Source organism: Trichechus manatus, unplaced genomic scaffold, assembly GCF_000243295.1.
Source record: "Trichechus manatus latirostris isolate Lorelei unplaced genomic scaffold, TriManLat1.0 scaffold00286, whole genome shotgun sequence".
NCBI lineage: Eukaryota > Metazoa > Chordata > Mammalia > Sirenia > Trichechidae > Trichechus > Trichechus manatus.
In genome coordinates this window covers 611978-624963 of record NW_004444222.1, presented here as the reverse complement: position 1 = coordinate 624963, position 12986 = coordinate 611978, and the positions used below count along the sequence as shown (strand labels likewise).

The window sequence follows — 12986 nt, the reverse complement described above, 5'->3', positions numbered from 1 at the left end:
AATTTTTTCCCAGTCTGTAGGTTCTCTTTTTACTCTTTTGGTGAAGTCTTTTGAAGAGCATAGGTGTTTGATTTTTAGAAGATCCCGGTTATCTAGCTTATCTTCTGGGGTTTGTGTGTTGATGGTTATGGTTTGTGTCCTGTTAATGCCATGTATTAGGGCCTGTAGCATTGGTCCTATTTTTTCTTCAATGAACTTTATATAGTTTTTGGCTTTATATTTAGGTCTTTGATCCATTTTGAATTAGTTTTTGTATATAGTGTTAGGTATGGGTCCTGTTTCATTTTTTTGCAGATGGCTATCCAGTTTTGCCAGCACCATTTGTTGAAAAGACTGTCTTTTCCCCATTTGATGGACTTTGGGCCCTTGTTGAAGATCAGATGACTGTAGATGGATGGATTTACATCTGAGCTCTCAATTCTGTTCCATTGGTCAATGTATCTGTCGTTGTCCCAGTACCAGGCTGTTTCGACTACTGTAGCTGTATAGTAGGTTCTGAGGTCAGGTAGTGTGAGTCCTCCAACTTTATTCTTCTTCTTCAGTAGTGCTTTACTTACTTGGGGCTTCTTCCCTTTCATATAAAGTTAATGATTAGTTTTTCCATCTCTTTGAAGAATGTTGTTGGTATTTGGATAGGGATAGCATTGTATTTGTTAATTGGTTCTGGGAGAATTGTCATTTTCACAACGTTGAGTCTAAACTCTTACTTTTTATACATCTCTTGCAGAAAACCACACCTCAGAAAAGAAGTTAATAATGATTGCTGGAGGGAATCAAAGCATTTTGCTCTGGATGGAAAAAGAGGTAAAAGTAGATTTCTGGATGCTCTATGAGGCAGCTGGGTTGCGCAAACAGTTAGTGTTTGACTACTAACTGGAAGGTTGGTGGTTCGAAACCACCCAGAGATGCCTCAGGAGACAGGTCTGGCGATTTGCTTCCAAAAGGTCAGCCTTGAAGACTCTACGGAGCAGTTCTACTCTGCACACATGGGGTCACTATGAGTCAGAATTGATTCGACGGCCACCAACGAGAACAAGAAGATGTTCTATAACTTGGTGTTTTAAACAAAATAAAAGTTTCCACAATCCAGGTTTGGTGAATTCCAAAAACATCAGGTTATGAGGCTGAGTCTTTAGAATAGCTGGTCATTCTTGATCCTTTATTGTCTAATTGTTTACCCACAAAAATCAGCCCAGTTGTCCCTAGTGGATGTTGAATCAGTGATTTCCTTAGACTCTACTTACCTTTTTTTGGTGGGGGAGGGGTGCAGGGAGGGTTCCTTGCCAATGGCATTTAGTCAGTGTCCTAGAGAACCAACAGGTGGACAGATTCTGACATAGCTTTGCCAGCCCGTGCTAATAAAAGGCCTGAGGTTCATGGGCTTTCATATAAACAGTACATAACGTCCATGCCCTACTCCACCAGGACAAAGTGAGTTCCTTTCCCTTCTCTACACAGCCCTCTTAGGATCTCTCTGTCAGGACTGTCCAGTGTTCAATTTAATCTGATTTTATCTTGTTTAAAATAGTGAGTGTTAGGCCACTCAGAGAAATTGATTTTGGGTCTAAGCAAGCCCCCATGGACAAGAAGTTGGCAAACAGGCAAATGATCGATTATTCCTTGGTAGGATCTCACTTTATGATTGCCCCAAAGCTATATTATCCATACTTAAAAACAATGTTACCCTGTATTCTTAGAATGTGTTCAAAAGTTGGGTACTTAGCTATGCTGTGTTTCCATTATTCTATTTTACTTTTTTTATTTGTTTACAGAATTCCTATGTTAATCTGAGGAGGAAAATTCCTACATTGAATGAAGGGACCATAAAGAGATGGCTTGCTGATGTGGGGACTAAACAGTGGCAGAGCACAAAAAGGTTCATCCCATGCCTATGTGTCTCTCTAAAGTAGTGTTTCGCAAACTGGTTCTGCAAAATACAGAGACGTGAGGTTCTGTGGTCCACTAGCATGTAACTCCAAGAGGATAGCTTTCTTTACTGCTGTACTTCTCTGGGCCTTTCATGTGTTTATGTATAACTCTCTGAGAAGGAAATGTAGTCTACAGTGTTTCTAACCCTGTTTGACTATGGAACCACTTGTTTGTACATCTGCTGTTCACAGCTGAATAGTCTGGCCAACCCTTCTCTAAACCATAGAATGCCTACCACCTGCAAAGATTATATTCATAAACATCTTTTAGACATATTTTTAGGTATGGCTTTCTAATTCTGGAAAATAGTTGCACATTGTAATTTGCAGAGCATAAATGATCAAGAACTATCTGTGGAATTTACTTCTAAGATGAAACTGAATATAACCAATCCCCACCTGTCCCCCACTTAATTTTTGGGTGTGTTGTTTTTGTTTCTACTTCAGGGCTACCAAACAGATATAAATAGGGGCTGGGAAGTTGGGTGGGTGGGAGTGTTTAACTGCCCATGAAAATGATGACCCTAGGTCAAGCCTTTTGTTCTTTCTCTGCAGCTTCTCTGGGTATATATTTTTATTTCTCATGTTTGCCACTAAAATTTTGAGATTTAGCAAATGAAATAGACTTTTTAGATGCAGACAAATAGGAGATACGGAGAAGTTTGGAGAACAGTTATGAGATGTTTTACTTATCATGTCTCATGGTATTAGGAGGCATACTGTATGATTTGATTTATTTTAACCACTGTCTTATTTCTTATGTAGGGAAATCAGAGAAATATTTTCATCTCCTGCTTGTCTGACTGGAAGTTTTTTAAAGAAAAGGTAATACATAAAATAAAATTCTGTTGAAAATACTGTGAAACACTTATAATGTTTTACAAAAAGCTTCTGTTTTTGGATAATATGTTCAGTTCGGGTGTTATTTTTCAAGGGTAGAATAATTATTTCCTTTTTAAATGTACTTTCATTTTCTTTTTTTACAAAAGCAAATAGATAATCACTGGAGAAAATGTCAAAATTAAATACAAGTAGCAAGAAGAAAATGAAAATCACTTAATCCGTTACTTAAGAGTAATAGCTAGCATTTGTTTATATATCCTTTTTCTAGGTAAATGTGTTGTTTTACAAAAAGTGGGATCATACTGTTTTATATCTGTCTTTACATTAATTATCCATTTTCCATATTATTCAATATGTGTCTATTACATCATTTTAATGGCTATAAGATATCCCATAGGAATGACATACCTTAATTTATTTAATAATTTCCTGACTGCTAGATATTAAGGTTTCTTTCAATTTGATAGAAATATGAAAGAACTACTATGAAAGAACTACTTTGTATTTTTTCTAAAATTTTGCATAATATTATGTTCATTTCTTTAAAAGAAAAGAATTTTCCTATTTTTGGTCACTAAATACATGTAGTTTTACAAAAATGTTTCTTTTCTAGGTAGTGAATATGTTCAGTTCAGCATAAACATCATTCATAAGTTAAGATATTTATACATTGCATTGATAATTTTCTGTTGGAATACTAAGAATTTATAATTCATTTTAACCTAGCTTGTGTCCTCTGAAGCCCCTTCTTTTGGTCCACACTTTCAATTCATGCAATTAAAAGAAATGGTCATATTTTTACTTTTTGTTCTGTGACAATTTCTTTTACTGGATAACAAATACTTATTAATTATCCACTTTAGATAAGGCAATATCTGAGTTAACATCTGATGGTATATATATATAGACAGATAGATAGATACATATATCCAAGCCCATTGCCATCGAGTTGATTTCAACTCCTAGCGACCCTATAGGACAGAGTAGAACTGCCTCATAGGGTTTCCAAGGAGCGGCTGGTGGATTCGAACTGTTGATCTTTTGGTTAGCAGTCGAGCTCTTAACCACTATGCTACCAGGGCTCCATGTATATATATATATATAAACCCACTGCCATCAAGTCGATTCATAGCAACCTTATAGTAGAACTCATAGCGACCCTGTGGTAGAACTGCCCCATAGGGTTTCCAAGACTGTAAATCTTTGCAGAAGCAGACTACCACATCTTTCTCCCACGTAGTGGCTGGTGAATTCAAACCACTGACCTTTCAGTTAGCAGCCAAATGCTTTAATCAGTGTGCCTCCAGGGCCTAGTATACATGCACACACACATACACGCATATATATATATTAGTGCAACTTTGATATTTTTGGCATTTTAGAAATCATCATTTGTTGTATACTATATTTTCAGCTGTATTTATATTTGGCCAAATTATTATAGTTCCAGTAAAGTTAAGAGAAAGAGTAATTTTATTGAAATGAAGCAAAATTTAGAAGAAATTTTGTATTTAGATAGATAGTATAATATAATTAAATAATGTACTTAATTTAGAAGTGTTGGTTTTCATTTATTTGTCTATCCACTTATATACTTATCTTGTTTCTGCAGAATAGCTGCGGAAACAATGTCTATTCCTTTGGACTTAAATAAAGCAAGAAACACCTTCCAGGAGTTAACCCAGAAGCACTGGATTGCTAACATGGTAATATTCTTCACATTGTCATTCGAAGAAGAAAATACACTAGAACATTTCAGAAGAAATATTTTGTTTTAAGAGATTCTCTGAGACCTGTAGCATATACAGATTAAGTAAAACTCATCATTCAGGAGTATGCCATAGGGTAAAAGAGTTGGTGTTGTATTAATACAGGTTACAAATAGTCTAAATAGTTCATTTGTACAGACATATACATGCACTCACACACGTTATACTAGAGGGAATCTTTTCAACTCGGCTTTAGGAAGATGATGAAAGGATTTGATGAGACTGGCACAATAGAATAAGAACAACATTTTATATGCAGTTATTTTAAGCATAAATACAGATTTGAAGATACTTTTTTTGATATGAACATCCACCTCACCAAGGAAGTGCCTGGGTTCTTCCACTGCACTTTTTCCTTTTCTGTAGGTTCCGGAATGTTCTTGTTCTTTCTGGCACAGTTGTTTCCTTGTTTCAGTATCATTATTACTGTTTTTTGGTTTTATATCTGCAGATTCTCCAAACATGCTTTCTTTATTAATTTAGCCTTTCTTAATACAACCCTTATTAATTTATTTCTCTATCCTATTGGGCTGCTTTTTCTAGGGATACTTCAATGTTCTTCTCACAATCTGTTTCTTTCTGGGTCTCACTCTGGTACCTTCTTTTTCTTCTCTCTCTCACCCCCTACTTCCCTGCTCCTTACCTTCCCTCTCTGTTTCTATATCTCTTATTCTCTTTCTTTCTCAGTCTTGCTCTTATCTCTCTCCCGGTGTTCTAACTCTCCTCCTTTCAGCTCCCTCACCAGTTCTCCTGCTCTGTCTGCCATAGATAGCATTCTGTATCTTAGCTGCAAGTTCTCTCTCACACACATTCCTTTCTGTCAAGGAGAGATGGAAAGTTCAATTCTGCTAACTTTGGCAGAACTATAGTTCAATAAGGACCTGAGGTAAAAGTGGATTCCTAATTATGCAGGGTCATGACAGAGTTAGATGAACACCTTCATCAGGGCTCTGCCGCACTTAGTGCTGCCTATAACAGAACCCAAGAACTGTCCTATGGACTATTTTGTCAGCATTTGTTCTTGCTCATTTTCTATTGATTATTTAAAATCCCCCTGTCAGGGCCAATTTTAACTTTCAGTAAGATTCTGAGTCATTGTTAAGTGCACAGCCATGGAAAGATCATCAAAAATAGAAAGTCATCTCTACCTTTACGAAGGGAAGAGGTTGAATCAGTTCATCACTGAGGTCCCTTTCTGCTAGTAATTTTACCTTGGTTGTACCAGAAAAATAACATGTAATGTTCAAGTGACATAATCATAGGGCAATCTTCTATCACTTCAGAGGGGGATAGTTGGATTACAAGATATGGAAAGTTTCCTTCTACCTTGAGATTCTGTGATATGGATTCACAGAATTGGAATTCATTCATTTATTCAGCAAACATTTGAATACTCACTATACCCTGGGCACTGTAATGAAGACTCTTAATGAACAATGAAGGGAGACGTGCCCTGTCCTTTAGAAGCTCATGGTTTAATGAGTTAGAGAGACATGTAAGTGCAGGTCTGAGTACAAGACTGGGTGTTTTACACTCTGCTCTCTTCCCTAGTGCCTAGCTTAGAACATATTAGGTATACAATAAGTATTTTTGAATGAATAAATTCAGTCAACGTTAGGACAGTGAATGTCACGTTTACCTAGCGTACTCAGAGCAGACTACTTAGAGGAAGTAGGAGTTCACCAAGTGCCTACATGGGGAAGGACATTCCAGCCAGCCAGGAAATTGTGTGCCAAGGCACGGTTGTGGAATAACAAAACTGGCTTGAAAGAATCACAGTATCACTAAAGGGTTTGTGGGTTGCAGGTAGGAAGTTTGGAGGTATGGCTAATGATGAGCAAAGAGGGCTGTGTGCCATTGAGATGTGTTAAAATAGAGTGGTCAGATATATATAATTCCAAGGACTGAGCCTTGTAGTAGGAGCCCAATATAATGTTTGGATATAAAAAAAGAGATAAGAATTTCTACGTTTAGAGATATATCATTTAGCCAATATTCCATTATAATTTCCTGATTAAGAGTGGGCTTTAGAGTCGAATCCGGGGCTCCTATTTAGCTATGTGATTTTGAGCAACTTGCTTAATTTCTCTGAGGTACAAATTCCTCATCTGTAAAATGGTGTCAATAAATCATTTATGCTATAAAGCTATAAATATATATAACACCAAAATGTCGGCAGTTTGAATCCACCAGGTGCCCCTTGGAAACCTTATGGGGCAGTTCTACTCTGTCCTGTAGGTTCACTGTGAGTTGCAATTGACTCGACAGCAACGAGTTTGGCTTGATTTTAATATGTGTAAATTACTTAGTTCAATAATTGACAAATAATAAGTACTCCATAAATACTAGTTTATGTTCTTAGTGGGTTTTAAAAAAATTATTATTACTATCTGAGCACACAAACCGAAACCCGCTGCCGTCAAGTCGATTCTGACTCATAGCGACCCTAAAGGATAGAGTGGAATTGCCCCATAGGGTTTCCAAGGCTGTAATCTTTATGGAAGCAGATTGCCACATCTTTCTTCCACAGATCGGCTAGCAGCCAAGCACTTTAACCACTGCACCACCAGGACTCCTTCTGAGCACATATGCCAGATAAAAACTCAGAATTCCATTTTATTTTTTTTCCTCAACAGTTGCATTATGAATTGGGGAAACTACAAGGAGATTGGAAGGACTAGAAACTAGGGTTTGTGGTGGTTTGAGTTTGTGATAAGACTGGTGGTCATATGAGAAGATAATAAGAAACCATGCTGATTTTTGTTGTGGTGGTTTTTATTGTTTTTGTTTTTTAATTTTTCTTCTGATACATTCTTCCTCTTTAAAAATCATCAGGTGTGATAGTGCACACCAGAGGGTAGAAGATAGTACTTAATATTGGGAGGACTGTTACTACTTCTGAAACCAGGCCAGTGTAATCCTTGCACATGTGATTGCTTCTTGATCTCCTTCATGCACCCCAACAATTAAATGGGAAATGCTACCTATTATGGATTGAATTATGTCCCCCCAAAATATGTGTTGTAAACCCAGACCTCTATGCCTGTGGTTATAATCACATTTGGGAATGAATTGTCTGTTATTATGTTAATGAGGCAGGACTAGTGTAGGGTGTGTCTTGAGTCAGTCCCTCACAAGACATAAAAGGAGCAAGCAGAAATGAGGGAAGATAGATGCCAAGCCACATGGAGAGCTCCAAGGAACCATGAAACAGAAGCAGCTGAAAAGACAAGGACCTTCCTTCAGAGCCAATAGAGAGAGAGGCTTCCCATAGAGCTAGCGCCCTGAATTCAGACTTCTAGCCTCCTAAACTGTGAGAAAATAAATTTCTGTTTGTTAAAGCCATACGTTTATGGTATTTCTGTTATAGCAGCTCTAGGGAACTAATTCCTTAAACATCTGGGAAGCTAGGTGAGATGGAGTTTAAACATGGGCTTCAGAAAAACTAAATGATTATTCTAATCTCATGGTGGAATGAAACTCCAGGCTGTACCTTGTTTTATCACAGTAAATTCACCCAGGGAATACCTGCTGTGTTTTGAATGCTTCCCCACCCCCTCATCTTTTTGACCACAGATAACCACATGTCTCCGGGACAACCTGCTCAAAAATCTCCCACTGCGTTCTCCGCACCAAGAAGCTTTAGAAGTTTTCCTCCTGCTCCCAGAATGTCCTGTGATGCAGGATTCTAACAACTGGGAGAGCCTGGTGGTTCCATTTGCAGAGATTGTTTGTAAAATCAGCGACCAGTCTTCAGGGGTTCTGGGTAAGATTGATTATTTACATTTGAAAATATTTTGGAAAGACAAATACTTTGCCTTGTAATAAAAATTATAGCAAAACTAACTTAAATAATTGTAAATTCATTCATATTTTTAGTTCATATTCTTAGCATAGTCTAAAGAGGCTGTAATAATTACTGTGGTCATCTGAAATGGATTGTTTTAGTAATTTTTTAGAGTTCTTGGAATGAAACATACATTGCTTGGTCATGAGGTCTTTTGTCCCCATCTTTTCATTATGAAAAATTTCAGACATACAGAGAACTTGAGAAAAGAGTCCAGTGAACACCCATACACCCTCTGCCTTAGATTCGAGTAGTAACGTTGTCATATGTGCCTTGTCTCCCTTTATGTGTAGATTATATTTTATTTTTCCTGAACTATTTGGAAGTTGAAGATTTCACCCCTCATGCTTCAGCATACATCTCCTAAGGATACAGAGTCCTACATTACCATGACATCATTACCATACCTAAGAAAATTAGCAGCAATTCCTTAATATTATCTAATATCGGGGCCACACTCAGATTTCCCCATTTGTCCCAAAAAGTTTTTTATAACTTTTTTTTAAAAAGAGTCCAAATCCATTGTCTTGTAGTATGTCCCAGATCTGTCCATTTGTTTCTTCCATTACCTATATTTGCAGTATACTGGAAGTTAAGTCTCAGAGGCTTAATTTGATCATGAGATTTTTTACATACAAAGCGTATTTAGCCCAAGGAAGCCCACTCTTATGTTTTATTAAATCTAGATAGCATTGTAAATGATGAAAAGCTATTTTAAAGTGCTTTTTGTTTTTGACAATGCTGAAAGATGATTTTTAAGAGTTGAACGCTTAAGCTGGGAGTATACACAAAAAAAGCAATCACGAACAATTCTTAATCTAGTTTTTAATACAGTATGTTATCCCATCTGGACAAAGAATATGATTAATTTTGTCTTTGTATTTTTTTCACAAATGAATTAAATCAAGTTTGTGGGTGTATTAACTGTAAAGGGGTTTTTTCCCCAGGACATTACATTCTAAACATTTAATACCAAGTATATTTATTTACTAAAGAATTTATTACAAATGTGGTATTGTAATTGTGATATATATTTTAAATATCTTTTCATCAATGTTGGAAAATATTGATCTTTTTTTATCAAGAATTTAACGGGAGAAAAATGTAGAACAAAATTCAAACTCACAAAAAAAGACTAGATTTACTGGTCTGACAGAGACTGGAGGAACCCGAGAGTCTATGGCCCCCGGACACCCTGCTAACTCAGAACTGAAGCCACTCCCGAAGTCCACGTTTCAGCCAAAGATTAGAAAGGCCTACAAAACCAACAATAACACATATGAGGAACGTGCTTCTTAGTTCAATCAAATGGGCAACACCTGCCCAAAAGCAAAGGTGAAAAGTCAGGAAGGGACAGGAAAACTGGACAAATGGACACGGAGAACCCAGGGTGGAAAGGGAAAGCGGAGAGTGCTGACATATTGCAACCAATGTCACAAAACAATTTGTGTATAAGTTTTTTAATGAGACACTAATTTGTGCTGTAAACTTTCACCCAAATCACAATAGAATTTTTAAAAATAAGCAAGGTAGAACATCTTTTAATATAAAAAATTGCATATTAAATATTTGCTTTTCTTTAAAAAAAAAAAAAAAATTTAAGAGAAACTACATTGTTTATATATATTCCCTAACAGTTATATTCACCTTCTTTGTATCCCTCAGAAAAGTATTGGGCATCTTTGGAAGAATCCACTTTTAGTAAACTGGTCCAGATGCTTAAAACAGCCATCATCTCTCAAATGAATCATCGGACTGGAAGTGCTGAGAATCACTATCATATGAAACCTCTCCTAGAAATGTTGAAAAAGCTGCACAGGGTAAGGGTTCATTTAGAAACTTATATATCTTTATATGACAATAAAAATACCCTGTTTTAACTGGCCTGAATCTTAAGTAGACTCATATGAAACATTTCAAGTTTTTATTGCAATTTTAAAATTTTGTGAGTTTTTTTAAATATTACATCATGCACACAAAAGAGTGTATATAAATCTATGTACAAATTGAAGAAAAGTAATAATCATCAGTGTACCTGATATGAAAAAAGAAAACATTTCTAGTACTTTAGAAACACCTGTGTATCCCTCTCAGATTGCACCCCTCCACCTCTGCCTTGATCCAGGATTTGGGGGTAATAATTCCCTTGCTCTTCTTTGTTGTTTTAAGACTACATATATGTGTCACTAGATAATATGTTGTGTAATTTTGCTGTTTTTGAACTTTATATTAATGGAATACATGCATCTTACACTAAACATTTTGTTATATCAATTTATCCATATTAATGTGTATGGCTGTGTTTCATTAGTTTTCATTTCTGCGTGGTAGCCCACAGTGTGAATATACCATAATGTACTTACCCAGTCCTCTGTTAATGTATGTATGTGTTGTCTGAAGTTCTTGTTTTTGTTTTGTTTTGTTTTTTTCCCCTGTACTAGAAAATATGCTGCTATAAACAATTGTGTACATATCTTTTGGCGTTCATGTATCAAGAGTTCGTATTTAGTTTTCATACCTAATTTTGAAATTGATAGGTTGTAGGATGTGCATATGTTCTTCTTTACTGGTAATGGCTAACTTTTCTCAAGTGGTTAGACCAATTTAAATCCCCTCCAGGAGTTGATGAGAGTTCCTATTGCTCCACATCTGATTTTTTAAATTTTGAAAATCTTTTAGGTGTCAAATGGTACCACATTGTGGTTTTAATTGTATTTCCTTGATTCTAATGCATTAGGCCATCTTTTCATATTTGTCATTGCAATACTTGATTCCTTTTCCATGAAATGTCTGTCCTTGACATTTGCCCATTTTTAAATGGGTTGTTTGACTTTCTCTTATTGATTACAGGAATTCTTTCTATTTTGGATACTAGTTTTTTATCAGTTACAAGTGTTAAAGATATCGGATCCCAGTGTGTAGCTTGTGTTCCACTTCATGGTGTTTTTTGATGAGCTTGTGTTCTTAATTTTAATGTAGATAAATTCATCAATCCATTTTGTAATTTTTACTCTTTGTGCCTTATTTTAAACTTTTCTCCTGTTCCAAGGTTAAATTGTTATCCTAGATCAGAGGTCGGCAGTTGTTTGTTTTTCTTTGACGGGCCATATAAGTAAAGATTTTATGCTTTATGAGCCATATGATTTCTGTTCATCTCTGCTGTTGTAGTGTGAAAGCAGTTATAGGCAATATGTAAATTAATGGCGTGGCTATGGTCCAATAAAACTTTATTTACAAAAATAGGGAGAGAACTGGATTTGTCTTGTGGGCTGTAGTGTGCCTCAGATAGTATTGTAAGAAGATTATAGCCAGGACCCAGAGCAAGAGTTCGAACTGAGACCCATATACTATATGTCTAATATTTAAAAGGTTAAAAATATAGCTAACAGACTGTAAAATAAAGTAGGATGTACTCTATCTGCCCTTCTTGACAAATAAATCTTCATAATGACGGGAAGGCTAGGTTGGAATTTAGAAATCTTAGACTTCTAATAGAGTTCTGCATTGAAAAATAGAGGCTTGGCCAGAACCCCCCTCCCTGAGTCCTGAGTCTGGGGGTCTCTGCCCTTCTCTTCTCATCCTGGCTCTCTCCTATACAACAAAAGGTGTCACATGCCCACAGGTGGGTACCCTAGCTCATATGTCTGACTTCCATCCCCACCCCACAATAACCGCTCCTTAGCCATCTTTGGGGCCTAAGTGTGTGCTCATCTGTGGCACAGTTCACTCTCCAGACACTAGGGAAGAGGCCTGTGCAGTTGTGGAAGCTGGCTTGCAGCCATTTGAGCAGGGTATTCCAGGTCCTGAGTATCTGGAGCCCAGTCTAAAAGAGAATGCGTGGGCTGCAAGTAGATGTGTCATCTTGGCCCTGCAGACCCCTTCCCCTGTGGGAGAGAGTTGGTCAGAGAAGGGCCAGAGCAAGGACCTTTAAATCATGGTCCCACGGCAAAGGCACTCTTGCCTAAGTTTAAAGGGAGTATTAATTTTAGCTTTGCACTTTACAATTTGGTGGTTAATCCAATTGGGAATTTATTTCAATTTTTTTCCCATATGGAAAATAATTGGTGTTTTTAGGTGCGATTAAGTCAGTTTTGACTCATAGTGACCCCATGCACAACGGAACAAAATACTGCCTGGTACTGCGCCATCTTCACAATCGTTGCTATATTTGAGCTCACTGTTGAAGCTACTGTGTCAGTCGATCTCATTGATGGTCTTCCTCTTTTTCACTGAACCTCTACTTTACCAAGCATGATGTCCTTCTGCAGTGACTAGTCCCTCCTGATAACACATCCAAAGTACATGAGATGAAGTCCCACCATCCTCGCTTGTGAGGAGCATTCTAGCTGTACTTCTTTCAAGATAGATTTGTTCATTCTTCTGGAAGTCCATGGTATATTCAATATTCTTCACCAACACCAGGATTCAAATGCATCAATTCTTCTTCAGTCTTCCTTATTCGTGGTCCAGCTTTTGCATGCATATAAGGTGATTGAAAATACCGTGGCTTGAGTCAAGCACACCTTAGACCTCAAGGTGACATCTTTGCTTTTGGACACCTTAAAGAGGTCTCCTACAGCAGATTTACCCAATGCAATA

At 36.9% G+C, this 12986-nt stretch overlaps 1 protein-coding gene across 3 annotated transcripts in view; it reads left to right on the top strand.

The window, feature by feature from the left end:
• Positions 1–12986, top strand: part of HERC5 (HECT and RLD domain containing E3 ubiquitin protein ligase 5) — a 52606-nt gene that overhangs the window by 12460 nt on the left and 27160 nt on the right. For all 3 annotated transcript variants that reach the window (XM_023725101.1, XM_004390145.2, XM_023725102.1), the window contains 6 exons: positions 728–804; positions 1773–1876; positions 2694–2753; positions 4384–4477; positions 8117–8306; positions 10053–10207. In XM_023725101.1, coding sequence (XP_023580869.1) covers positions 728–804; positions 1773–1876; positions 2694–2753; positions 4384–4477; positions 8117–8306; positions 10053–10207 — 680 coding nt within the window. The remainder of the gene's footprint in view (positions 1–727; positions 805–1772; positions 1877–2693; positions 2754–4383; positions 4478–8116; positions 8307–10052; positions 10208–12986) is intronic.